The sequence below is a fragment of the Antechinus flavipes genome, chromosome 3 (assembly GCF_016432865.1).
Source record: "Antechinus flavipes isolate AdamAnt ecotype Samford, QLD, Australia chromosome 3, AdamAnt_v2, whole genome shotgun sequence".
Classification (NCBI taxonomy): domain Eukaryota; kingdom Metazoa; phylum Chordata; class Mammalia; order Dasyuromorphia; family Dasyuridae; genus Antechinus; species Antechinus flavipes.
Genome location: NC_067400.1, coordinates 350,705,286 through 350,732,532, shown reverse-complemented (window position 1 = coordinate 350,732,532; position 27,247 = coordinate 350,705,286). Strand labels below are relative to the sequence as shown.

General features: G+C 36.4%; 1 protein-coding gene across 1 annotated transcript in view; it reads left to right on the top strand.

The window, feature by feature from the left end:
• STEAP3 (STEAP3 metalloreductase) overlaps positions 1–27,247 on the top strand; it is a 58,844-nt gene that overhangs the window by 25,307 nt on the left and 6,290 nt on the right. The window contains 3 exon segments of the mRNA XM_051985756.1: positions 17,411–17,910; positions 20,115–20,642; positions 22,652–22,816. Of these exon segments, the coding sequence (XP_051841716.1) occupies positions 17,419–17,910; positions 20,115–20,642; positions 22,652–22,816 (1,185 nt within the window). The 5' untranslated portion in view covers positions 17,411–17,418.

Sequence of the window (27,247 nt, the reverse complement as noted above, 5' to 3'; positions counted from 1 at the left end):
ATATATACACATTTTTAATAACTGTATTTCAATATAATTGATTATCTTTATAGTCTTACATGTTTTATGCATTTAAAATTATTTTGAGAGTCCACAGAGAGTCTATGACAGAAAAGGCAGGTAGGCAGCTAGAACTTAAATGCCTACTATCTGCTGTGCTATGTAAGCACTTGGGATACAAAGAAAGGCTACAAAACAAAAATAGTCTCTCTGTTCTCAAGGTAAAAACATCACTGCCCTAGAGAATCCCTAAGCTGCTTTCCAACTAAAAAGTCGTATAAAATCATTTATAAAGTCTCCTTATTCCTAGTTGATATGTTTCTTCAGGTTCCTATCTTGCCTGATCCATCTTAATGCTAGTGTCTCCCCCACTAGTTCTTTCCCATTTATCTTGTAGTCCATATTCTTTTTTTTTTTTTTTTTTTGGCCTTTCTTTGTATATCCACCACAGTGATTGGTTCATAGAAAGTACTTAATAAAGGTTTATTGACTAATATACTTTTATTAAATTAACCTAAAGTATAATCTCTTCTCAGTAGGGTTCTCTTATTAACTAAGACACATTTCTCTTTCCTGTACTTTCAGCCCATTCTTTCTTCAGTGACCTCTGTGATTGGAGGAGAGGTCCAGACTTTTTACACACTCCCTGTCTTCCCCCTATCCTTTCTTCTATGTGAAAAGGAATGAATGAATATGGCAGGGAAGTAGGAATTGAACAAATGGTGGACCAAACTGCTCCATTTACAAATTTACAAAGACCCAGCTTTCCTAGAGAAAAGAAAAATCTCAGCTCAAGACTTAAGAATGCAGTCAATTACAAAAACACTTTCATTGAGGAGTTAATAGTTAAGTTTCCTTCTCCTAAAGGGATTTGAGGTGCTTATACCTATACTGAAATGAAAAACAATGAATAAAAAAGTATTGTTTTAAACTTTATTTTATGGATACATTTTATTTTAACTTCTATGAAAAGACACAAGCCTTCAAATATATAACAACCAAAGAAAAAGAACTCAAGGGAAATCTTAGGCAAGAACAATAAAAAATAAACTGGCCATTTCCCTTCCTCCCATCACCAAAATGGTTACAAATCATTATCTCCTGTGCCTTTAACAAGATAATACCAAAATTACCAATAATAATCCATTATGTTCATGTATCATAGAACATTTAGCCATTCTTTCATTGTTGGGTACATGCCAAGTTGGTTTCTAGTTTCCTGCTTTGGCAAATAAGTGCTACCATGAGTATTTTTGTACAGATTAACCCTTTTCTTCCTTTTACTTGCCTCCTTAGGGCATAAATTTACAATTGGGATTGCTGAATCAAAGAGCCTAAACGTTTTTGTAACTTTTATTATGTAACACCATATTCTTCAAAATGTCTGAACTACTGCTCAGATCCTTCAGTTATCACTGCATTTTAAAACATGTGAATGCTAGAATGGTTATTTTATTAACTGAATGGGGTTAGGTCTTCCTTTCTTCCTTTTTCTTTATTTTTCCTCTTCCTTTCCTTTACTCCTTTCCTTTTCTTCCAAGCCTATGTCTCCCATATAATATGGAATTGTATCCCCCACCAAGTTCTTGATTTATAATCATAAATGTGTCTGTTGGGTGAATGATAAGTACAAGAAGTTGCATTTGTTTCTTTGGCCTTTAAAAAAATTCGTCATTTTCAACTCACTTAACATTTGTTGAGAGGTTCACTATGTGCTTAGATATTATCATTAGATATTAGGTGATGCAATCAATAGTGAATCAAGCCAGGTTCCTGCATTCATGGAGCTCCAGTCTGATGAAGGGGAAAGGTATATAGGTGATACAAGGTAGAATATGATAGATGTAATATTGAGAAATAAACAATATACTTTAAGGCATCAAATGAGAGATTACATCTGGCTGGGGAGAATCAGGAGGGTTTCAAGAAGGGGGGATGTCATCTAGATGGAGCCGTGAAAGACATATGGGGTACAAGGTGCACTCTGGGGTAGGGTTCTAACAAACTGGGTGTTTGGAGAATAGTGAGTAATCCATTTGGCTAGAACTATTATTGTTGTTATTATCCATTACTCCAATTCATGAGTGCTTGATTTGTTTCTAGTTTGGGGCTATCTAAGTGAGGCTATAAATATTTTGGCATAAGACTTTCTCTGGCTTTGACCTCCTTGAGATAAAAAAGTGGTCATGTTAGGTCAAAGGATATAAAGTTAACTTTCACATCTAGTTCTGTGTTAATTCATAGGATAACCTACAATATATTAGTGGATATATTTCCCCAGTGCCCCCAACACTGACTCTTCCCTTCCATCAGTTAGCATCATTACTGTTTAGATGGCTCTACACTGAAGCCTCAGACTTTTAACTGATATTTTCCTCATTGTTAGTGATTTGAAACTTTTTTAAATATGGTGATAGGAAATGTCTTATATGATTACACATGTATAACCTAAATTGAATTGCTTGCATTCTCAATGTTGGGGAGAGGGGACAAGAGTGAAGGGAAGAAGGGAGAATCTAAAACTCAAAATTTTTAAAATGAATGTTAAAAATTTTGTTTACATGTATTTGGGAAAATACAAAAATACAGTACATAAGCATTTTAAAAATAAACATGGTGATAGAGTATTTGTATTTGTTATGAAAACTGCTGTTCATATCCTTTGATCACTTATCTTTTGTGGAATGATTCTAGGTCTTATGTTTACATATCATATCATTTTTTGTATGTCTTATAGCAAACCATTGGAGATTAGAGGTGAAGCTTTTTCCTGAAAATAGAATTTTTCTTATTCTAATTACATTGGTTTTGCTTGTACAAAAGATTTTTAGTTTCATATAATCAAAACAGTCTATTTTGTCCTTTTGTAATATTGAGTCTTCATTTTCTGAGGTAATAGATGCCCTGCTCTGCCCTGCCCTCTCCCTCCCCAATACAAAGTGGATAAGCTTCCTTCAGTACCTTCAGAACAAGATAAGCCCTTGTTCTCTGGGTCTGCCTCCAAAGGAGAAACCTGTCACTTTTTACAAACATTTTTGACCTTCCATGTGGTTATAGACTGGAAGATCAAATATATCTTTGAGTTCACTTACTCAAATCCCCTTATTTCACAGATGAGAAAACAGGGAAATTAAGTGACATGCCCAATGTCATATAGATAGGTAAGTGGCAGTGCAGGATTCAAATCCAGGTTCTTGACGACTGAATCTAGCTCTTTCCACTGCACTCACTTCCACTTCTCAGCTGCCTCAGCACAGCACTCCCTTATATTCCAGCAACAAAGAGCTATCTGGCTACTGCTGGCATTTTTCGTAAATATTATTTTAAAATAAAAATCACATCAAGCAATGAAGACATTTGCAGTGAGCACTAGTTTCCTCTCATCCCCAAGGAGGGCCTGGTTTGTTTTTATCTTCTTCCAGGTTCTCGTGATACACTTACATAATGGTCTTCTCTGTTCGATGTGGTTAGGAAATTATTTCTTTTTTCTGCTATGACTTTCCTTCCATGCCCATGTCAGTACCTGATTCAAAGACCTTAAATCAGAAGGCAAAATCAACCCTCCAATATTGGGACTCCAAGTGCTATGAAAGAAACAAAAGCATGTCAAACACAGCCCCTTTTTCCTTGGAGCCCTTGTAAATGGGGGGGGGGGGCGCGAGAAGGAGGTGGGGTGTGACTTAAACAGTACAAGGAAGGCTATGTCTGCTAAACGCCAAATGTAGGCACAGACAATGCTCCAGATATTCAGGGGAAGCAGATCCCCTCCAGCTGGGGTGGTCAGAGTTTGCAAAGCGCAATAACCCTATGAGGTGGTTTTACATATCACCTTTGAGTATTGTTCCTTGTTTCTCAAATGTCTCTTTCCTAGCAAAAATGAGACAGTGATGTTGACACTACAGAGCAGGAGCAGTATGATTTTTTTTTAAATATATTTTTTAAGTTATTTAAAAAATATTTTAAATTATTTTGATCACTATTTTAATATAATTAATTTTTTTTGTAATCCTATGTACTTTTATATATTGATATATACATATACCATTCTGAGGAGTTTCACCAGACTGCCAGAAGGGCCCAAGAAAGGTTAACAACCCCAACTTTTTACATGGGGAGAGAGGATCCTCTGGCTCACAATCCTAGTTATTTGGCCCTAGTTTTCTGCATAAGTTTCTTAGGGAATTTCGCTCTCAGGATCATCACCATTTAACAATATTAATAGCACCACAATACTTCCATTATTTGGCAGCCCAAATATGACCCCCCCCAAAAAAAAAGGGTCTCTGCCCCAAGCAACCGAAATAAAGGTTGTATGAAGCTGTCAATAGAACCATGAAAAACCTGTAGTTTATTTTCTGCTGTATACTTTTTGCTTAATCCTTTTTTATCCCTTTCATCCCTCCATCTCTCCTAAGCAAGATAGATTAAACATGCATACCTGTGCGCATAAACGCACTCAAAAAAATACACACACATAAACACACACATATACACACATATGCATGCACATATACCTACATGTTTACATACATACCTACACATATATACATGCATCTAAAATAATATTAACATGGCTGATATATAATGTAGATTTTTCTTTTGGTTGAATCTTTAAGTTTGACTTTGTCTGAAATCAATGATTACTAACCCTACTTTTTTTTTGGTAATAAATTCTACTCCTGATCCTTGTTATTGTTTGGATATATCTCCTATATATTTCCTATCCCTGCTAACTCCTACTTAAATTCTACTCTTTACTTGCTTTGCTATTACTTTACCTTCCCCCACCCACTGATTCTTCCCTTATCTTCTCTCCTCATTCTTTTTTTCTCTCTTTATCTCATTCCCATTAATCTACCCACCTTATCCCTTAATCTGAACACCCTTCTGAATTCCACTTTATCTTTTGTAAAGATTCCAACACTTTTTCTCTTTATCCCTTTCCCAGTAAATCTATACACCCTTCCATACTCCACCTAATCCTTTTCTTTGCCCCTTTATTTCTTTAGGGATTTTGGAGAGTTCTATATTCTTCATGGTATATTTATGTATTGTTCTCTATATAACCCATTCCTGTTGTAAGTAGGTTTTCAGAACTATTAGCCTTCCTATCCCATCTAATACTTCTGTGTCAGTTTTTCTTCTGCCCCTCATTCATATAGCTACATTTTAGAGTTAGATCATATTTAGCTCTGCCCCAATCTTTCTACCCAATTACTGATTTCAATCTTAGATATATGATTTACATATGTGGAAATCTACATATAAAACATAAATAATTGTTTGTCCTATTTGATCCCTTGACATTAATCTTTGATGTTGACTCTTACATGTTAAATTTTCTGGTAAGGTTTGGTTGAGACAAAATCCTGAAAAATCTACAAGTTCATTGAAATTTTTTGTTTAACATAATGTTTAATTTTGCTGGATATAAATTTTTTTGGCCACAGATATAGTTCTTTTCATTATCAAAATATAATATTCCAGGGATTGCAGTTTTTTATTATAACTATTGATAAATCCTGTACAATTCTAATTGTAGCTCCAGAATACTTGAATTTTGTTGTTTGTTTCTTGCAAAATTTTCTCTTTGGGAGAAGGAGAGTTTTGAAACTTAGCAATAATGTCTCTAAGTGTTTTTCTTATAAGATTTCTTTGAAGTGGTGATTGGTGGATTTTTCTATTATTACTTTCCTCTAGTTCTATCACTCCCAATTTTCTTTGCTTATTTCTTGTAATATTGTATCAACGTTCTTTTGGGGGGAGCTTCAAGTAGTCCAATTATTTTTATGCTTTCTCCTAATCTATTCTCCAGATCTGTTGTTTTTCTTATGTTTCACATTTTCTTTTTCTTTTTTTCCATTATTTATATTTTATTGTGTTGTTTCTTGATAATTGCTTCACTAATTTCTCCTTGCCCAATAATTTTTGAAGAATGATTTTAAAACTTTGGATTTCCTTTTGCATTTGGTTGTCTTTCTTTTCATAGTCCTCTTGTTTTTCTTGGATGGTTCATGTTTATTTTTTAGCTTTTCCTCCATCTCTCATTTGATTTTTGCTTTGACAGTATTTTATTTTTCCAAATATAAAGATAGTTTCCAGCATTCATTTTTATAAGATTTCATGTTCCAAATTTTTCTCGCTCCCTTCCTTCCCTCTCCCCTCTTATTGCTAACAAACAATCTGATATAGGTTATACATGTATACTCCTTTTAAACGTCTTTACATATTTGTCATGATATACAAGAAAAATCAGACCAAAAGGGGAAAAATCATGAGAAACAAAAGGCAAACAAACAAAACAAACCCCCTCCCCCAAAAGAAGAAAATGTTATGCTTCAATCCACGTTCAGTCTCCATAGTTCTCTCTCTGCATGTGGATGGCATTTTCCATTCCAAGTCTATTGGAATTGTCTTGGATCACTGAATTGCTGAGAACTAAGTCAGTCATAAGCTATCATCATAAAATCTTGTTGTTAATGTGTACAATGTTCTCCCCATTCTGCTAACTTCATTTAGCATTAGTTCATATAAATCTTTGCAAGATTTTCTAAAATCAGCTTGTTTATCATTTCTTATAGAGCAGTAACATAACTTATTCAACTATTCCACAAATGATGGGCATCTACTCATTTTCCAATTCCTTACCCCTACAAAAATAGCTGCTACAATCATTTTTACACATGTGGGTCCTTTTCCCTCTTTTATGATCTTTTTGGACTATAGACCTAGTAGAGATAATGCTGAAATCAAAGGTTATACACAGTTTTATAGCACTATAGGCATAGTTCCAAATTGCTCTCCAGAATGGTTGGATCAGTTCACAACTCCACTAACAGTGCATTAGTCTGTATGATACGTCTTATAGGATTTTCAGTGCCTATCATTGGCTACAAAATAGGGAGAATGAAAATAGCTTAAAATGTACTTACTTGATTTAGTGTATGCTTTAAGAAATCACCTCTTCTGCAGCCACATTGCAGATTTTCTGTAATCAGTATTTTAGTGCTAAGCTATCTTCTTTGCCCCATCTTAATCCTTGGCTAGCTTGCAGTTTGCATGCTCTCAGAGATCACAAATTCTCTTAAATTTTAGCCTAAGTCACATGAATTGGACTACACGATCCCTGAAACCTCTTCCAACTTAGAATGGGATTCTATAAAAAAAATTTTCGGGGTCTTCTGCAACTTTGACTCATCCATTCCCCAGTTCTCATTAGTCTAGCTGGCTGAAAGAAATGACCAGCAGGATGAATACAGAGAGGCGTGGAGAGACTTACATGAACTGATGCTAAGTGAAATGAGCAGAACCAAGAGATCATTATACACTTCAACAACGATACTGTATGAGGATGTATTCTGATGGAAGTGGATATCTTTGACAAAGAGATCTAACTCAATTTCATTTGATCAATGATGGACAGAAGCAGCTACACCCAAAGAAAGAACACTGGGGAACGAATATGAACTATTTGCATTTTTGTTTTTCTTCCTGGATTATTTATATCTTCTGAATCCAATTCTCCCTATTCAACAAGAGAACTATTCGGTTCTGCACACATATATTGTATCTAGGATATACTGTGACATATTCAACTTGTATAAAACTGCTTGCCATCTGCGGGAGGGATGGAGGGAGGGAGGGGAAAAATCAGAACAGAAGTGAGTGCAAGGGATAAAGTTGTAAAAAATTACCCTGGCATGGGTTCTGTCAATAAAAAGTTACTAAAAAAAAAAAAAAAAAAAAAAAAAAAAGATGACAATCTATGTTGAAAGAGGTATTTCAGCAAATGTTTCTGGTAACTGGTCTTACTCTGTTCTACCTTTTCCTCATAGATGTTTCTTAATAATAATAAAAAAAACTAGCTCAGTAAAAAAAAAAAAGTCTAGCTGACTGAGAGTTGAATAAATTGATAAATTGAGACACACACCAAAGGGATGGGTTCCAAGTGGCATTTCAAGCCATTAGAAGAAATAGACATTGTATCATCTATGCCAGGAAGTGTAATTCATAAAGGGCAGAGACATGCTTGCAACATGGGGAGTTTTAAAATTGCAGTTACAATGTCAATTAGTCATCAGGTCCCTGAACCATCATGTGCTAAGACCCTAATAAAGAGGGTTCTTCAGGTCTATATTCACAATATATACTCTCTGCCTGAGTATGCAACAGGATGCCTCCCCTAGCCCTCATCTCCATAAATCTGTATATCATCCCATCTCCTGTGAAGTTCAAAATCCACAAGTAAATATCCACATTAATGTAATGGATTCTTAGAGATCTTTGCAAGTCATCCAGTCAAACTCCTTGCCTTAATAGGTAATTTCATGCATAGGTCTTTAAAGTTTGACAAGTGCTTACATATTTTTTCCACAAATTTCACATCACGTTTAAACCTTCCAACACCTCTGAGATTTGTAAACTAAGGTTTAGTAATTGACTTATGATCACACAGCTAGTAAGTGGGACAGGATAAGGGGGGGTTCAAACTCCAAGTCTTCCTGTCTCTCAAATCTTTTCCACAATGCCACAGTGTCTACTGGGAGCCTAGTTTTATGTTGGCATTTATGTTGGAAGGGGTAGGGAGAGCAAGAGAAGTTTAAAACCTGGACTCTGCTCTCATGTGAAACAAAAAATAATCAAATGCTGAATTATCTACTTTTAAGAGTTCAGAGACGAAAATGTGATCTAGAAGAGTCAGGGAAGGGCTCCAATTTGAGATGGCACCTCAGCTAAGCCAAAAGGAATGTTCTGCATCTCAGTGACTGACTTTGGCTGTCTTTATTCATTCCTCTTGATAAAGCTAATGTTTTTACCCACTAAAGATCATTGAGCTTTCTTAAAATCATAAAATGTGATAGATTGACATAACTTGAGAGATTATCTCACCTAAAACTCACCATTTTGCAGATGAGGAAGCAGTGGTTCAGAGAGCTGAAGTTACTTACCCAGCTAATTAGAGGCAGAGGCAATTATTCAGGCTTCCAGACTTTATACCTACCAGGTCACTCTGTCTTTTTTCACAAAGTCATTCTCCATATAAGAAGTGTTCAAAACCAGTCCAGAATAACATCTCCCAGGGTTAATTAGGTCTTGTGATTTTATTCTTGAGGTTATAGTTGTGTCAGATGAAAAATCTTATTTTTTTATTCTTGCCACCTTTAGGGATTTGATTTGAAGGATATCTACACTATTTTTGGTTATAGGATTACAGAATCTCCTGAGTTTTGGAAAAGACCCCAGAGGCCATCTAGTCCAACATCACAGAATATGAATATTCTCTACAATATCCCTAACAAATGCCTCTCCAACTTTTGTCAGAAGAGTTTCAGAGTGGGGAGTACCTAAAGGCCATAAGCTACTGAGTCGGAAGGCCTGGGATCAAGTATTGCTTCAGATGTTTACTAGCCTGGTGATCTTGTGCAAGTCATCTAACTTTTTTGAAGCTGTTTCCTCATTTGTAAAAATGAATGGACAAAAAAAAAAACTCAATGCTTCCTTTCAACACTCAAATTATGGATCCCATAAGTGTTTCCCTCCATCAAAACTAAATCTCTGCTCTTGCTCTTGTTCTGCCCTCTGGAGCTAAGTAGAACGAATCTTTTCTGTATAAGGGATTAGACAGTATGAACTTGTCATTAATGTCAGCTTGGAAGGTAGTTGCTAGTGGAATGCCTCAGGGATCTGCCCTTGGCCCTATTAATTTAACTTTTTTTTAATCAGTGACTGGGGAATAAAGTCATAGATGGCATGCTTATCGGATTTGCAGATGGAAACAAAACTAAGAGGGGTAACTGATATTTGAGATGACAAAATCCCAGAAGATCCTGACTGGTTAAAACACTGCATTAAATCTAATATGATGATATATAACATAGATAACTATAAAGTTTTGCATTTGGGGAGGTCAAAAGAATCAACCTTATAGGACTTTTTTTTTAAGCTCCCACTGAAATATTGCCTCCTTCTTGAAGTTTTCTCCTAATTCTTCCAATTTAAAGTATACCTTCTCAAAACCTGCATAAAATTATGTTTATTCTTTCATATGGCACTATGTCACACTCTACCAGGTTATTCTTTAGCTGGTCTTTAAATTCCCCTTAAGAAAAAAGTTTATGTGTTATTATGTCTTCCTAACAGTGTCCTACAGACAAAAATAAATTGACGCACAGTGTCTTGTACATATCTTAATAAACATTTGTGATTGAATAGGAGAGAACCTAGATTTGGATTAGAATCAGAAGTCCTAGGTTCAAATGCCATTTCTTGTTCAAGACCTCTCTCAGCCTCAGTTTCTCCATCTGTAAAATAAAAGGACTGGAGTCACTCTCAAGAGCCCTTCCATTTGTGTCATTTTGCCTCTGGTTACCTTACTACCTTCTATTCTTGGTGAAAACTGTAGAAAAGGGAAATTACTATCAAGAGTTTTAAGAACACTTCAAGTCAGGTCTTCAGGGACATCAGTGATGTCCACCTGGCTGAGTCACTGAGCCAGGATCTTCAACCTGACATTCTGTGATAAATGAGCTAAGGGAAAATTTGTGGAAAGGCATAGGAGTAAAGGTCCATACATTTTATCTCATAAATCAGAGCTGCCCCTAGAGATTGACCTAAACTTTCTTGAATCTTTTAAAAAATTTTTAAATCAAAATCTGTCTTCTGAGCTGCTCCCTGGACTGTATGTTTGTGTCTCTGATAATAGGCAAGGCTAATCCTATAGATAACACAGAAGATAATTGTGGATTATAAGAAAATCAAGAAAACTCCCAATATATAACAAAAATATTTCCCCACTGTTCTCCCATAGGACCAGGTAACATAAAGTCTACCGCTAGTGACTAAAGTCTCTGAGGAGAAATGTTGTCTTCAGACTGCTCGCATAAAATCCAAATGGCCAGGTGAAACTTACTTAGTCATTCACACTCAAATTTGAATAAATAAATTAAATGACTAACCTTGAGAGTTTCCTCATTTGTAAAATGAGAAGGAAATCAGCAAATCACTCCAGTATCTTTGCCAAGAAACCTCCAAATGGGGTCATGAAAAGTTGGACATGAATAAAAATGACTGAACAGCATCCTTGATAGAGAGGTGAGGGCACTATAAGGTTTGGGGAGGTGAAATAAAGTCCACTTATAGAAGGGGGAAAGTGAAGAAAAGGGAGGGAAGAAGACATTCTTGGATAACCTCCAAGTTTTGCCAGTGGCTAGTTAGTATCTTGGAAGTTGTGAAGCTTCCAATAAATCATTTAGGGTAGAAGATTAGCTTTTTGGAGAGAAAGGACTCAAAGGTAGGATACTTCTTACTGACAGTCCCATCCTTCTCTTTGATTTGCAGGGGCAAAGGCACAAACTGACCTCACAACTTTTGACTGGGAGGTGTTTTTCACTCCTTCATTTCTCTCTTGGTGGGGCTTACTCCTGATTTTCCAAGTCTCCTTCTATATCCATCTCCACCAGCCTCCTCACCCTGGAAAATCCTTCCACCCCTGAAGTCCTTTCCTCTGATTGGTTCTTTTCTCCTGGAACTCCAGTTTCAGGAAGGGTCCCTATGCCAGCCATGTTCATTCTTTACTTCCTGACTCTTTAGACTTTCTTCTCCAGCATACTCCCCTTCCCCAGCTTTCTTTTATGTGTTGTTATTCCCCATCAGAATACAAGCTTCTGAAAGGGCAGAGACTGTCTTTTTTTGCTCCTATTTTTATGATTCTTCTTTTGATTTGACTTGCTGGACCAGCAGAGCAGGAGGAGACAGACTTTTTTTCAGATAAGGCCAGTATTTCACAGAATCATAGAATCTTTGATTTGTTCGTCTGTATTTACATGTTATAAGGAAGGATTTCTATTTGACAGCAGGAATAGGGAGAATTAGTAATGACCAAGATGAATTATAAAAGGAAAGAAAAGCTCATCAATAAAACATTAAAAATACACAAGGAAATGTTCAGAAGGAGGCATAAAATAAATGTGTTATTAATGTCATATAATATACATTTATTGAAAACAAACTATGGTTTTACAAGAAATGCTCAATAGGATGATTTTAGAAAGGCCTGGAAAGACTTACACGAACTGATGTTAAGTGAAGTGAGTAGAACCAGGAGAACCTTGAACACACCAACAGCAAGATTATACAGTGATAAATTCTGATGGATGTGACTCTTTTCAGCAGTGAGATGATTTAGGCCACTTTCAATGGTCTTGTGATGGAGAGAATCATTTGCACCCAGAGAAGGAGGACTGTGGAGACTGAATGTGAATCACAACATAGTATTTTTACCTCTTCTTTTGTGGTTTGCTTGCTTTTTGTTTTTTTTTTATCTGATTTTGCTGATTGTACAGCATGATAATTATAGAAATATGTACAGAAGAACTGCACATTTTTAACATATATTGGATTACTTGCCATCTAGGGAAGGAAGAAGGGGGAAGGGAAGAAAAAATTAGAATACAAGGTTTTGTAAGAGTAAATATTGAAAATTATTTATGCATATGTTTTGAAAATTAAAGGCTTTAATATAAAAAAAAACTATCTATACAACAGAAGTTCATGATTTTATATGTAATCCTTTTTTATATAGATCTAGAAATAGAGAGGCCTCAGAAGTCATCTAGATCTCTTCCTTTTCTTTTTTTTGATAGTATTTTTTTTTCCAAATACATGCAAAGATAGTTTTCAACACTTACATTTGCAAAATCTTGTGTCCAGATTTTTCTCCCTCTCCCCCTCCCCTCTCTCCAAGATAGCAAGCTGATATAGGTTAAATGTAGAATTCTTCTAAACATATTTTCATATTTGTCATGCTGCACAAGAAAAACCAGATCAAAAGTAAAAAACACACACACACACACACACACAAGAAAGAAAAAAGAAAACAAACAACAACAACAACAAAAAGGTGAAAATACTATGCTGTGCTCCACATTTAGTCTCTGTAGTTATCTCTCTAAAAATGTGGATGGCTGTTTCCATTACAACTCTATTGGAGTTGCCTTGAATCAGCTCATTGTTGAGAAGAGCCATGTCTATCATAGTTGATCATTATATAATCTTGCTATTACTGTGTACAGTATTCTCTTGATTATGCTTAATTCACTCAGTATCAGTTCATGTAAATCTTGCCCAGGCTTTCCTGACATCATCCTGCTCATCATTGCTTATACTACAATAATATTCTATAACATTTCATATAACTTATAATGATAATTTATTCAGCCATTCCCTAACTGATGAGCATCTACTCAAAATTCCTTGACATTACAAAAAAAGCTGTTAATAAATATTTTTGCACATGTGGGTCCTTTTCTCTCTTTTAAGATTTCTTTGAGATACAGACTCAGTAGAACCCCTGCTGGATCAAAAGGTATGCATAGTTTGATAGTCCTTTGGGCATAGTTCCAAATTGCTCTTCAGAATGGTTAAATCATTTCAAAACTCTACCAACAATGCATTAGTGTTCTAGTTTCCCCACATCCCCTCCAATATTTGTCATTATCTTTTCAATTATTTTAGCTAAACTGAGAGGTGTGAAGTGATACCTCAAAGTTGTCTTAATTTGCATATTTCTAATCAATAGTGATTTAGAGCATTTTTTCATATGACTAGAAATGACTTTGATTTCTTTATCTGAAAATTGTCTCTTCATATCCTTTGAAGTGATCCCCATTTATCAGTTGGAATGGCTTATATATACAATCCTTTTTTTAAAAAAATTACATATTGAAATGTTTATGTTTGTGGTTGATTTTGTTCATAATCTGAAATGAAAATTGTAAGGAAGCTATGAAAGAATTCTTTCCTAAGAAAAAAGCCAGATAGGGTTGTCTAAGGCATAACCATTCTGGTGTTTAGTTATGTTCACTCATGTTTGACTTTTTATGATCCTGTTTGGAGTTTGCTTGCCAAAGCTATTGGAGTGGTTTGCCATTTCTTTTTCCAGCTCATTTTACAGATGAGGAGACTAAGGCAAATGGGAAGTGACTTGCCTAGTCACACAGCTAGTAAGTGTCTGAGGAATTTGAATTTTCCTCCCTCTAGATCCAGCATTGCTATATCCTTCTGTGCTACTTAGCTGCCCTTCTATGTCAAGTCTCAGTAATAAAATGGGGATAAAACATGCATTATCTGTTTCACATGATTGTTATGTTTCTAACAAAGCATTTTCTCCCCATTAACAGTCTATGAAATAGATAGGTATTATTGTTCCATTTTCTACAGATGAGGAATACAGAACTAAAATAAACCATTCTCCAAGTCATTATTAATTAGAGAAATGCAAATTAAGACAACTCTGAGGTACCACTACACGTACCTGTCAGATTGGCTAGAATGACAGGGAAAGATAAAGTGGAATGTTGAAAGGGATGTGGGAAAACAGGGACATTGATACATTGTTGGTGGAATTGTGAATATATCCAGCCCTTCTGGAGAGCAATTTGGAACTATGCTCAAAAAGTTATCAAACTGTGCATATCCTTTGACCCAGCAGTGTTACTACTGGGCTTATATCCCAAAGAGATTTTTAAAAAGGGAAAGGGACCTATATGTGCAAGAATGTTTGTAGCAGCTCTTTTTGTAGTGGCCAGAAACTGGAAACTGAGTGGATGCCCATCAATTGGAGAATGGCTGAATAAATTGTGGTCTGTGTATATTATGGAATATTATTGTTCTGTAAGAAATGACCAACAGGATGATTTCAGAAAGGCCTGGAGAGACTTACATGAACTTATGCTGAGTGAAATGAGCAGGACCAGAAGATCATTATTTACTTCAACAACAATACTATATGATGATCAATTGGATGTGGCCCACTTCAACAATGAGATGAACCAAATCAGTTCCAATAGAGCAGTAATGAACTGAACCAGCTACACCCAGGGAAAGAACTCTGGGAGATGACTATGAACCACTACATAGAATTCCCAATCCCTCTTTTTTTGTCCACCTGCATTTTTTATTTCCTTCACAGGCTAATTGTACATTATTTCAAAGTCCGACTCTTTTTATACAGCAAAATAACTGTTTGGACATGTATATGTCTATAGTATTTAACTTATACTTTAATATATTTAATATGTATTGGTCAATCTGCCATCTGGGGGAAGGGATAAGGGGAAGAAAGGAAAAAGTTGGAACAAAAGGATTTGCAATTGATGCTGAAAAATTATCTATGCATATATTTATAAATAAAAAGCTAAAAAATAATAAAACAAAAAAATCATTAACATCTAAAAAATACAGTTAGTAGCAAACTAGTTAGTAGGATATGAAGAGACAATTTTCAGATAAAGAAATCAAAGTCATTTCTAGTCATATGAAAAAATGCTCTAAATCACTATTGATTAGAAATATGCAAATTAAGACAACTTTGAGGTATCACTTCACACCTCTCAGTTTAGCTAAAATAATTGAAAAGATAATGACAAATGTTGGAGGGGATGTGGGGAAACTAGAACACTAATGCATTGTTGGTAGAGTTTTGAAATGATTTAACCAAAAAATCCAGCCTAGCCAGGATTTGAGTGCAAGTCCAGTGTTCTTTCCTTTTGTCTTTAGCTGGAAAATTGTTCCATTCCATTTTTTCTGTATATCCTGATGATCTAAAATTTGTTTAGAATCACTATTTAAAGAAATTTGGAGCAGTTTGAGGGAGAACTTGGGCAAGTCCCTGTCTCTACCCCCGCCATCTTGGCTCTGCCTACAAGTTCAATGTTCTTTCCGTGAAACAAAGTTTGTCTGTACTGTCCCCTTTCCCTTTCTCTATCTTTTCATCTATTCAGTGTTGTCTCCTTTCCACTTCCAATCAGGTACAGTTTCTTCTCCTTCCTCTAATAAAAACCCACCTTCGGGATCTTTTCCTTGAGAGTGAAAGACAAAGTCATATAAGTGAGGTAAAGAAGGAACCAAGAGAGTCATAAATTTAAAGCTGGAAGGAACTTTAGCATGCAGAGATTTTGTTTTTCAGGTAAGGAAACTGAGGTCCACTGGGGTAAAGTGGTCAAGGCTTAGGTCACATAGAGAATAAGCTATCTATTCTGCTCTTCCATAAAAAGACCAGCTTTGTCTGCTGTTAGAAGATGATGGTCCCATCAACACACATGGATACACAGAAGGTAGAGGTTGAACTGTATCCATTACATTTATTTTAGACCCTGGAACTATGGCCATGGGCTAATATAATGGCATCCTTATCTGGTCCTGTCACTCCAAACTTCTCTGTGAAAGATATTATCCAGGAAGATAGAGGGCCATGAGAGAATGGGAACGGGACATGAAACTTGGGTTCTAGTTCTGGCTTTATTACTGGGTAGGATCTTGGAAAAGTTTCCTTATTTAGTTTTCAGTTTCTGTCTCATAAATGAAGCAATCAGCCTGGATATCTCTAAAGACCTATTTCAGCTTTTACATTCTGTGAATGTATGTGGCATTGATCTGGGAAAAAGGGAAAGCAGGCATAGCATATATAGGTATGTGTATATGTGAAAAAAAGATGGGCAATAAATAAGACTGAGTGAAAGAAGACTAATTTAGGAATCCTCAGATCTGGGTTTTATTACTAATATGATCCTTAAGTTTACTCTCTAAACATAGAATCATAGCAATGAGGTGATTCAGGCTAATTCCAATAGACTTGTGATGGAGAGAGCCATCTGCAGCCAGAGAGAAGACTATGGGGACTGAATGGGAATCATAATATAATATTTTCACCCTTTTTGTTATTGTTTGCTTGCATTGTGTTTTCTTCCCTCCTTTTGATCTGATTTTTCTTGTGCAGCATAATTGTGGAAATATGTATAGAAGAATTGCACATTTAATATATTGAATTACTTGCATGGGAAGGGAGAAAAATTTGGAACACAAGATTTTGCAAGGATAAATGCTAAAAACTTTTTGGGGGCAGCTAGGTGGTACAGTAGATAGAGCACCGCCCTGAAGTCAGGAGGACCTGAGTTCAAATCTGACCTCAGACACTTAATACTTCCTAGCTGTGTGACCCTGGGCATGTCACTTACCCCCAATTGCCTCAGGGGGGGGAATTTTTTTTTTGCATATATTTTGAATATAAAAAGCTATTTTTTTTAAGTAACTGAGAAATGTTTAGCAAAATAAAAATATAATTTAACTCTTTGTAACTCTATTTGGGGTTTTTTGGCAAAGATTAAAAATAAATAAACAGAATCATGTCATTCAGCAGCACCACTCTTTCACATATATTCATGTGCATGCATGCATACACACGTGTGTATACAATAACAGATTTTTCATGTTGAAGATACTAAAATTTGAAATTTCCAAAATTCTTAACTCATTTCTTTATCACCTTTCTTGAGTTTATGGTGAAGAATTGAAACAGATGATGGAGTATTGATGAAAGGAGAATTGACTAGAGCTGCTTGTTTTTTCATTTCAGCTGAAAAAATGTCTGGAGACATGGGCAAGCCTCTAATTTCTCGTCAGCTTGTGGAGAGCAACCCCAACCTCACAGAGATTCCCAGCCAGTCCCAGACTGTGGGCATCCTGGGCAGTGGTGACTTTGCCCGTTCTTTGGCCACACGCCTAGTGGGCTCAGGCTTCAGAGTCATTGTTGGGAGCCGCAACCCAAAAAGAACAGCAGGGTTGTTTCCTGCTGCAGCCCAGGTAATCTTGCAAGCAGAGGCCGTGAGCACACCTGAAATCATCTTTGTGGCCATGTACCGAGAGCACTACTCTACGCTCAGTAGCTTGAGTGACCAGCTGGTGGGCAAAATCCTTGTGGATGTGAGCAATAGCACGGAGAAGGAGCACCTCCAGCAGCGGGAGTCTAATGCCGAATACCTTGCTTCCCTCTTCCCTAGCTGCACGGTTATCAAGGCCTTCAATGTCATCTCTGCCTGGTCCCTGCAGTCTGGTCCACAAGATGGGAACAAACAGGTAGGTTTGTGGGAGAAACAGAATGGAATGAAGTGCTTCTGAAAGAGGAGAGGAAGAGACAGAGAAATGCCTCTCAGACTTGAACACAGAATTCTAATTCAGAATGGTCACTAAACTAAGAGAGAGAAAAATACTAAGAGCAGTATTTAATGGTATTTGGAACTCAGGCTAGAAAAAAGAGTTTCATGCAAAACAATAGTCTGAGAAAGAAGATATAGGTCCATATACAAAGAATTCATATTGGTCATTAATACAAGTATTTATATAGTGCTTAATATGTACACAGTCCTATATTCTGGTATAAGGGATATAGAAATAGGGGCATGGGTTTTGCCTTCAGAAAGGATTACCGTGTAGTTGATGAGATTAACAATGAGTGACTAATGTGACAATATATAATACTTCCTAAATTGAGAAAGGGTAAGAACACAGAAGAAAAAATACAGTAGGATTTGAGGTAGTTAGAGAAGTAAAGTTGCTTTGGGTGGAGTAAAATTTGGATGAATAGAAGAAAGGAATAGTATTTCAAATAGGGGGGACATTAGGAATAAAAATAAAGAAACATTTATTAAGCGTTTACTATGTGCCATGGATACAAATAGAAAAATAGTCCCTGTCCTTGAGAAATTTATAGTTTTAACAGAGAAGACAACACACACACAAAAGGAAGGTAAAATCAGAGCAGAAGAGCTAGGGCATGGTGGAAGAGTTAGACAGAGACTAGTGATGAAGTAGAGGACTAAGGCTGATTGGAACTGAGGCTAGAAGGTAGAATATCCAAGGTGTGTTTGGTGGGAAGCCCAATATAGTTCAAAGGAAGTGTTCACGTAGCGAAGTAATGAAAGGTCCTCTGGAATCGTTGACATTATTTTATGCCTTTTTTCTTAAAAGTAAAGCAGAGTTTGTACTTTATTTGATGGGCAGCAGGAAGCCACAGAAAGAGATCTTGGCACTGTATATAATTCAGAAAAGAAATTGAAAGTGTAGAGTCTAAGTCTCAAGCAAAATTTATAAAGACACTTTCTATAGATGGTAGACTGCAAAAGCACTGCTGCCAAGCACCTGGGGCAATGAAAGAAGGTGGGGTAGGAGACACAGTATTTTTTTATGGATGTCTCAACCATAGACAAATCACTTGGGAATGTGTTAAGTGTATGACTGATGAAGTAATGGAACATTTAAAGCTAGCCCTAATTACTAATGTCTGTGCAATAGACCTGGAGTTAGGAAGATTCATCCTCCTGGCTTCAAATTTAGCCTCAGACACTTATTAGCTGTGTGATCCTGGACAAGTCACCTCACCCTGTTTGCCTCAGTTTCCTCATCTGTAAAATGGGCTGGAGAAAGAAATGACAACTCTTTCCAGTATCTTTGCCGGGAAAATCCCAAATGAGATCAGAGAGTCCAAGACAGCTGAAAAGCAACTTAACAACAACATAGCCAGAATTCTGAACTTCTAGTTTCTCAGTTGAATTCCTAGTTATTAGAGATAGAACCCTCTAAAATCAGTCCAAGTCTCCAAGCATTTATTAAGTACTTTATCCTGGGTCAGGGACTATACTAAGCACTGGTGATATGAGCAAAGAAGGGCAGTCCTTGGCTTTGAGGAACTTAAATACATAAAAGGGACCTGAAAAGGAAGTGGGATGGGGAGAGATACCTCCTTAGGGGAGGGAGGTGAAACCTAGAAGTGTTAAGGATGGTGGTTCTGGAAGGAATTCACCAAAACAAGAAGTGAGCCACAGAGATGGAGGGAGAAGACTGCTGAAGCATTTTGACAAGTGAAGATTTCTAACTGTATAGCCAGAGGCCAGGAAGCAGCATGTTGGACAGGGAAAGAATGCCAGTTTTAGACTCAGGGACACAGAATGGTAATCCTAAGCCTTCCACTAATTCATTCTATGATTTTAACTTCAATCCATGACATGGGATTAGTAATATCTGAGATGATAATGGATATTGATACCCTTTGAAAATTATAAAGCTTTCTCCGATTGTGATTTTCATCAGGATTCTTTCATCCAACAATTGCCATCACCAAGGGAGTGGAAAGCACTCATCACAACAAGAAAGTAGCAGGGGAGGACATGGAATGGGACTGGTGTCTGGTTGAACTAAATGATCAACAAGCTCCCTCCCATCTGATTTCCTGTGATCTGATTGCCCTTTGACAAGCTTGTTTCCTGGTATTAATTTCCCTTTAGGTGCTAATTGCCGGAGATCAGCGGGAAGCGAAATATAAAGTCTCAGAGATAGCCCAAGCCATGGGCTTCAGCCCGGTAGACATGGGGTCACTAGTGTATGCCAAGGAGATTGAAGCTATCCCCCTCCGACTCCTCCCCGAGTGGAAGATTCCAGCCATCTTGGCCGTTGGGCTCTTCATCTGTTTCTACACCTATAACTTTATCCGGGATGTGTTACAACCATATATCCAAGAGCGCAAGAACAAGTTCTATAAGCTCCCTCTCTCGGTGGTCAATACCACCTTGCCCTGCGTGGCGTACGTCATGCTGTCCCTGGTGTACCTCCCCGGGGTCCTGGCCGCTGCCCTGCAGCTCTACCGGGGCACCAAATACAGCCGATTTCCTGACTGGCTCGACCACTGGCTCCAGCACCGCAAACAGATCGGCCTCCTCAGTTTCTTCTGTGCCTCTCTGCATGCTGTCTACAGCTTCTGCCTGCCTCTGCGACGCTCCAGTCGTTACCTGATTATCAATGAAGCCGTCAAGCAGGTATTCTCGCCTTGAGACCCAGGACACTCAGCACGTCATATGTGATATTCCTGGGGAGGGGACAGCTAAGTTCTTCCTTGCTTTCTTAAGTCCTGATATGTTTATTTCTGGGCCAGACCTCCTGAAGTGTGGGGGGGCAAAAAGGAAAAACAAACCAAAAAAAAATTTAATGTGGAACCAGGAACTATATTCTAGCCCCACTTCTGTTCCTACCTGGCTATTTGATCTTAAGCCAGTCATTGCCCTCATTTGATCTTCAGTTTCCTTGTTTTCTTGGATCAGATTTTCTCTAAGGATCTTCCCAACCCCAACATTCCAGGCATTAACTACTGACATCAACATTATCATTTTTCATTGAGGTTTTACCTACTTGTGCATATTCAACGGCATAACAGTGCTGTCAGATTTTTAAGTGGCCCAGTACTGCTTTGTACAGCCATAGGTACAGGTAAGCTCGTGCATTCAGTGCTCTTTCTGCTTTCATTCCCCACAACTCCACTACAAGGACTTGGATTACTTTATACAATAAATGAGCAAAGCTCACCAAGCCTTTAGGGGGTATCGTCTGTAGGATCTGGGACATTCAGACACTTTGTTGAGAAGCAGCACAGAATAATGGATGACCCTAAACAGAATGAGTCTGATCCCTCTTCCCTACAATAGCAGCTCCAGAAATATTTAGAGAAAGCTGTCATGCCTCCCATGAATCTCTTCTCCAAGATAAACATCTCCAGTTCCTTCTGTTGATCCATATATATACATATATATATATGCATGTATGTATGTGAGACACACTATACACATATGAGATATTATTTCTTTAATATTCTGTGCAGTATTCAATCCCATGTCTTTTGGCTGGAAAGATTAGGTCTTATAAAATCTGGCCATTAGCTCAAACACTGGCTAACAGAACACTCATCTTCCACCCCATCTAGGACAAACAAAATTTGCTATTTAATTACTGTTTACTTCTGGATATAACAAACATTCTTTACTAAAATTGGAGAAAGGGAGAGAGTTAAAAAACCCAAAGATTAATGAAGGTGACTAATTGACTAAGACCCAGACTCTCATAACCCCAATCTTTCCTTTTAAAATAAAAATATCAAATGAGGAAAAAAAGGGAAATTGCATGAGAATGTATGTATACCTTAGTCAAAGCTCTAGTTTTCATCATCATTTGGATAGTTTTAATATTACCCAGTTATGATTGCCTCTTAGACCTAGAAAGAACCAAGAAAATCAACATCAATTTAATTAGCATCATTAAAGTCCAATAGGTATTAGCACATTGAGTGTGGATGACACCTTCTTATATGTAATTAAGGAGAAAATTTGCACTATTCTTTGTGAGTGTAGCTAAAGCTACCTCTTTCTGGCTAATGTTGATTTTTTTTTTAACAATGTTACACTTATATAGTAAGAATTGAGGGTTGGATAGGATATTAGAATCATTCACCTAATCCTAGCAAATAAAGAAACTGAGACCCAGAGAATGATAAATATCTTGGCCAAGGTCACACAGCTTGTTAGAAGCAGAATTGGAAAATTTAGACCTCCAAACTCTGTAAACTTTTACATGTTTAAAGGGAATTGTGGCTGATGGGAATATTCATCTATGTATGCAGATGTGATAGAACTAATATACTCCCCTGGCATGTGCAAGATATCTTTTGGCTTGCAACCCTAGGCATTATCTGTCACTCATGGCCATCCCAGAATTATAGTTGGGAGAAGTATCTTCCACTCCAATGAATCCTATTTAGAACGATCTCCAAGGAAGAATAATTCACTTCCTCTATGAGTGTTAACAACTTAATGTGTTCTTCTTTATGTGAGTTCTAAATTCTACATCTGTACCTCCCTGCTACCCCACCCTCACCTTGATAGCTTTTAAAGCCCACTTACTTTTAGGTTCTCAGTGGAGAAATCTAATCATATTATTTACCCTCAGTTGTTGATAGTATGTTTCTTGATTTTTTTATTTTTGTTTTTGTCTGTGACAGGTCTTAGCAAACAAGAGCAATATATGGAATGAGGAGGAAGTCTGGAGAATGGAGATTTATATCTCACTGGGAATCCTGGCCCTAGGCGTTCTGTCACTGCTGGCCATCACTTCATTGCCTTCCATCTCAAATTCTCTCAACTGGAGGGAGTTCACTTTTGTTCAGGTAAAAGAAATCAGTCATTTCCTAGAAAGTGTAGACCTAGATTATAGAGTTTAAGCTCATGCCTCAGATTGTCACAAACACATCTGTTCCTGTTCTGTGATATGATTCAATTTTCCTAGTTTATAAGCATGGGCTAGCAAATGGTAGCTAAGGGGCACAGTGGATAGAGCCTTAGGCCTGAAGTCAGGAAAAGATGAGTTCGAATCCAATCTCAAAGACACTTCTCACAGTCTGTTTCTTTAAATGTAAAATAGAAATAATAATAATATCATCTATTGTGAGAAATAATAATAATGAGATAATGTAACTTATTTATCATTTCTGTGTCACAGAACTCTTTAGCAACCTAGGAAAAACTGTGGACCCCTTCTGAGAAACATTTTTAAATACATAAAATAAAAAACACAGGATTAGAGAGAAAAGCAATTATATTAAGATAACAATTATAAAAAAAAAAGTTTAAGGCAGATTCAGAGATTCTAGGCTAAAATTTCCTGTGCTTAGTATACTAATCAGAATATATAATTAATAAGAATATCCTATTCTCCTTCAAAATTTGAACTTCCTGTACTATATACATATAAAAAGGCAAGATTTGGAGTAGAATTGTTTCTACTGTAAGAAATGGGGTTGAATACAGTTCTATAAAGTGTTATAAGTTGCTCAAAGGGAAGGAATGACAAGACCACAGAACGTATCAATCAAATCACAGATACAGACTAAAAAAGGAAGACAAGAGAAATGTACACATGAAATCCAAATTTGTCAAAAAATTCAGCATTATGAGTGATAGTATTGGGTATTGATTAAAATATAATGCTTGACACATTGTAGCCATTGTAGAAAGAACAATATTTTACCCAAAATTCTTTGGGAGTCATAGCCACACACTATCAATAGGGTCCAAAAGCATCATGAAATGCCCCTATTAGTGTCCTAACAATGTTTGTGAAACTAAGCTATACTTTATAGGAAAAATCACTTTATAATAAGTTCTTTCAACTACCTATCCCAATTATCATGCTTATGCATTATCTATAACCTAATCTATCTTTCAATGTGCAGTTCAGGACCCCTAACCCCAGGAATATGTTTATGCTATTTAGTTTATACTAATTCCTCTCTTCCCAAACTCCTTTGAAATATTATGCTCCATCATTAGAACATGAATTCTATATTGAAAACTACACTGTACAATTAAAAACTTGTACTTACTTCCCTTTCATGTTGACTGAAGCTCTTTTGGTCATGCTGTGGCAACTACGTGATGGAAGAAAATAGTAGAAGTAGAAAAAAATAGTGACAGTCATATCATTACTTTTATCCATTTCTCACTTTTCAGTGTTAACAGCTTGTTTACATAGGTCAAGTTGGAGCAGTTGTCAATGTACAGAGTTCTCATTGTCCTGTGGGAAATTAGGTAGAGCACTGGATTGGAGCCAGAAGATTTAAATTCAAATTTTAGCTCTACCATTTACTGCTATTGTGATCTTGGCCAAGTCATTAACTTCTCTGGACCTCAGGTTCTGCATTTGTATGTAAAATGAGGGATTGGGCAAAATTACCTCTGAGGTCTCTTCCTATTGGTCTCTAAATCTTGGATTATATCATTTCACATTGATCTTGACCTTTGCTCTAACAAGTCACTGGTCAGCTTATAACAGAGAACTCATTTAGAAATGACACTCATATTAATGACATGATTCTGGCTGATAAAAAGCCCTAGTTTAAATTTTTAAATGTTGTTTATCACTCATAATTTCTAGTGTGAAGTCCTTAAGGCCAATTTGGTTTCTTTTATTTATTAATGTCGAATCATATTTTCTAGTTGTTTTCTATTGTTCTCCTCTGCATGAGAACATTTGTTCTACCAGAGGCAGAGTTCAGGTTCAAGGGCATTAGAGAGCTAAGGAAGATGACCAGATTATAGGAGAAATAGTTTGGTAATCCACATGAGAATGATTTATACACATTTTGAGGTTATATCTATCTAATGAAAATGAATGAATAAAAGAATTGAATGCATGAAAAATTATTTGTTAATTTGTCATGCTGAAGTATTAGCGCTTCAGGGTAAATATTTGGTCTTAAGTCTCTCTGCACTTATCTAGGACATTCCAAAGATATCATCCTTACAATCTATATAGGAAAAACTAAGTGGATAAAGAATGCACATTGTCCATATTATTATTTATTGTAGCAAACAGCCTATTGATTTGGCCTGTCATTACATACATTTTAGATAGATACACTACAAATGAACAGTGAACTAAACCCAGATTTAACTGGGAGAAGACAATGTCTTAGATTGTCTTTCAGTACTTTCTGTACTTTTATTCTATAAAAGTACTTTCAGTAATTTTAAACTGTTCCCTGACCCAAAAGCTTATACTTTATTTGCAAAATACATGCAAAGATAGTTTTCAGCATTCACTCTTGCAAAATCTTGTGTTCCACATTTTTCTCCCTCCCCTCCTTCTAGCCTCTCCCCTCAACAGCAAGCAATCCATTCTGTTAAACATGCAATTCTTCTATACATATTTTCACATATTCTATACATATTTTACATTTGTGCTGCACAAGAAAAATCAGATCAAAAAGGAACAAATAAGAAAGGAAAACAAAAGCAAGGATTATTTTTATTTTTTATATTTTTTGTTGAAGTAATTGGGGTTAAGTGACTTGCCCAGGGTCACACAGCTAGGAAGAATTAAGTGTCTAAGACCAGATTTGAACTCAGGTCCTCCTGGTTTAAGGACTGGTGTTCTATACACTGAACCACCTAGCTGCCCTCAAGGCTTATTTTTTAATAAAAATATTCTCCCTGGGTTTTGAAACACCTCATAAGTTTAATTACTAATGATACGATTATGCAAGAAGTGCTATTATCCAGAAACTTTCTAATTTAAAAAAAAAAAAAGGTTGCCTAATCTTTCTTTGAGGAAACAGGAAATAACATAAATCGTGCTGTAATAGTACCCACAAAATGTTAAAAGACTTAAAGAAGGTCTTCAATATATTGGGTAAATAATCTGTGGTAAATTTATACAAGAGAGATACATGAATAATGCAAGATAGATTGTAACCTGCACTATTACAGGTAAGCTTTTCTATAAGATACATCAAAAGCTTGTTACCCTGTTCTCTAGTTATCTATAACATGAGTATTATTATTACAATTTATTAAAAAAAGCTTTCTTCAACAATCCTATAAAATAAGTATTACAATTATTATTACCTCCATTTCATAGATGAGTGAGTTGGCTCATAGAAATGAAATAACTTGCCAACAACACACAGTAAGCAAGCAAGCAGTGAAAAGAATATTTGAATCCAGATACCTTTACTTGTCCAATGCTCTTCTTATTACTTCATGTACCACCTTATTATATCAGTATGAAATGTGAATGTTTAAAATATAACATTGTTCTCTAATTGTTTCATTTGTTTCAGAATACATGGTCTCCCTGGCTAGACAGTGAGATTCCTTTGGCAGGGACCTTTCTTTCTTTGGATAGTACCCAAAATGTACTTTTCCAGGAATAAAATCTGTTAAAATATGTTATAACAGGGCTGCAGTGGCACGACAAATAGAATCATCATCATGGTCAACAAATGGTGGTTGGGTACCAACTGGGCACTATGGACAATCAAGAGAAACAAGTTCTAGTATTCTAATAGAATCAAAATAATCAGTGTCTAGTTAATGACTTAATTTTACTTTTTAGAACAAAGTAAATTCAATGATTTAAAATGATTTCTAGAACTCTTCAACTTCTATCCAGCAGGCAAATAACATGCTTCCTCCAGTTCGAATCTCTAGAGAGGCTCTCAGAGCTGTGACATTTGCTAGTTTAAGAACTGAGGGGGCAGAAAGAATTTTATTTATCTATCACTAATCCTTCTCTCTCCAACCTGATTCCAGGATTTTTCTGTCTCAGATTGTAGTATCCTGTGGTACAAGATTTACCCACAATTAAACTAGCCTGCAGGTTCCTCCCCATACAGAAAGTTGTTTCACTAAGCAGAAATAGATTATATATCCTGGACTGGTGCTGCTGAAGAAAGCCGAAGGATTTGATTCTCTGAGCAAAAACCAGCTGCCAGGTTGTACTGTGCATATTGAAAAGGATGAATAATAAAATTTCAGCACTAGCAAGGAGAGACATTTGTAAGGAAGGCATGGAAAAGTTTTATCTTTATTTTTTTAGGAATAAAAAATGAGTGCCCTGTCACTGATGAGTGTTGACCTGGGCCACAGGATTTCTGCATAAGCCCATGGGTACTCCAACATCACAAATTGTGGTAAATCAAGAGCTAAACAAATGGATTTGAGTTCAGTTGTATTTATTTCTTCTGCCCAGCCAGTGGTGCCATACCACACAATAAAATGTCAAGAGAGAGAGAGAGGGAGAAAGCATGTTTCTTGTA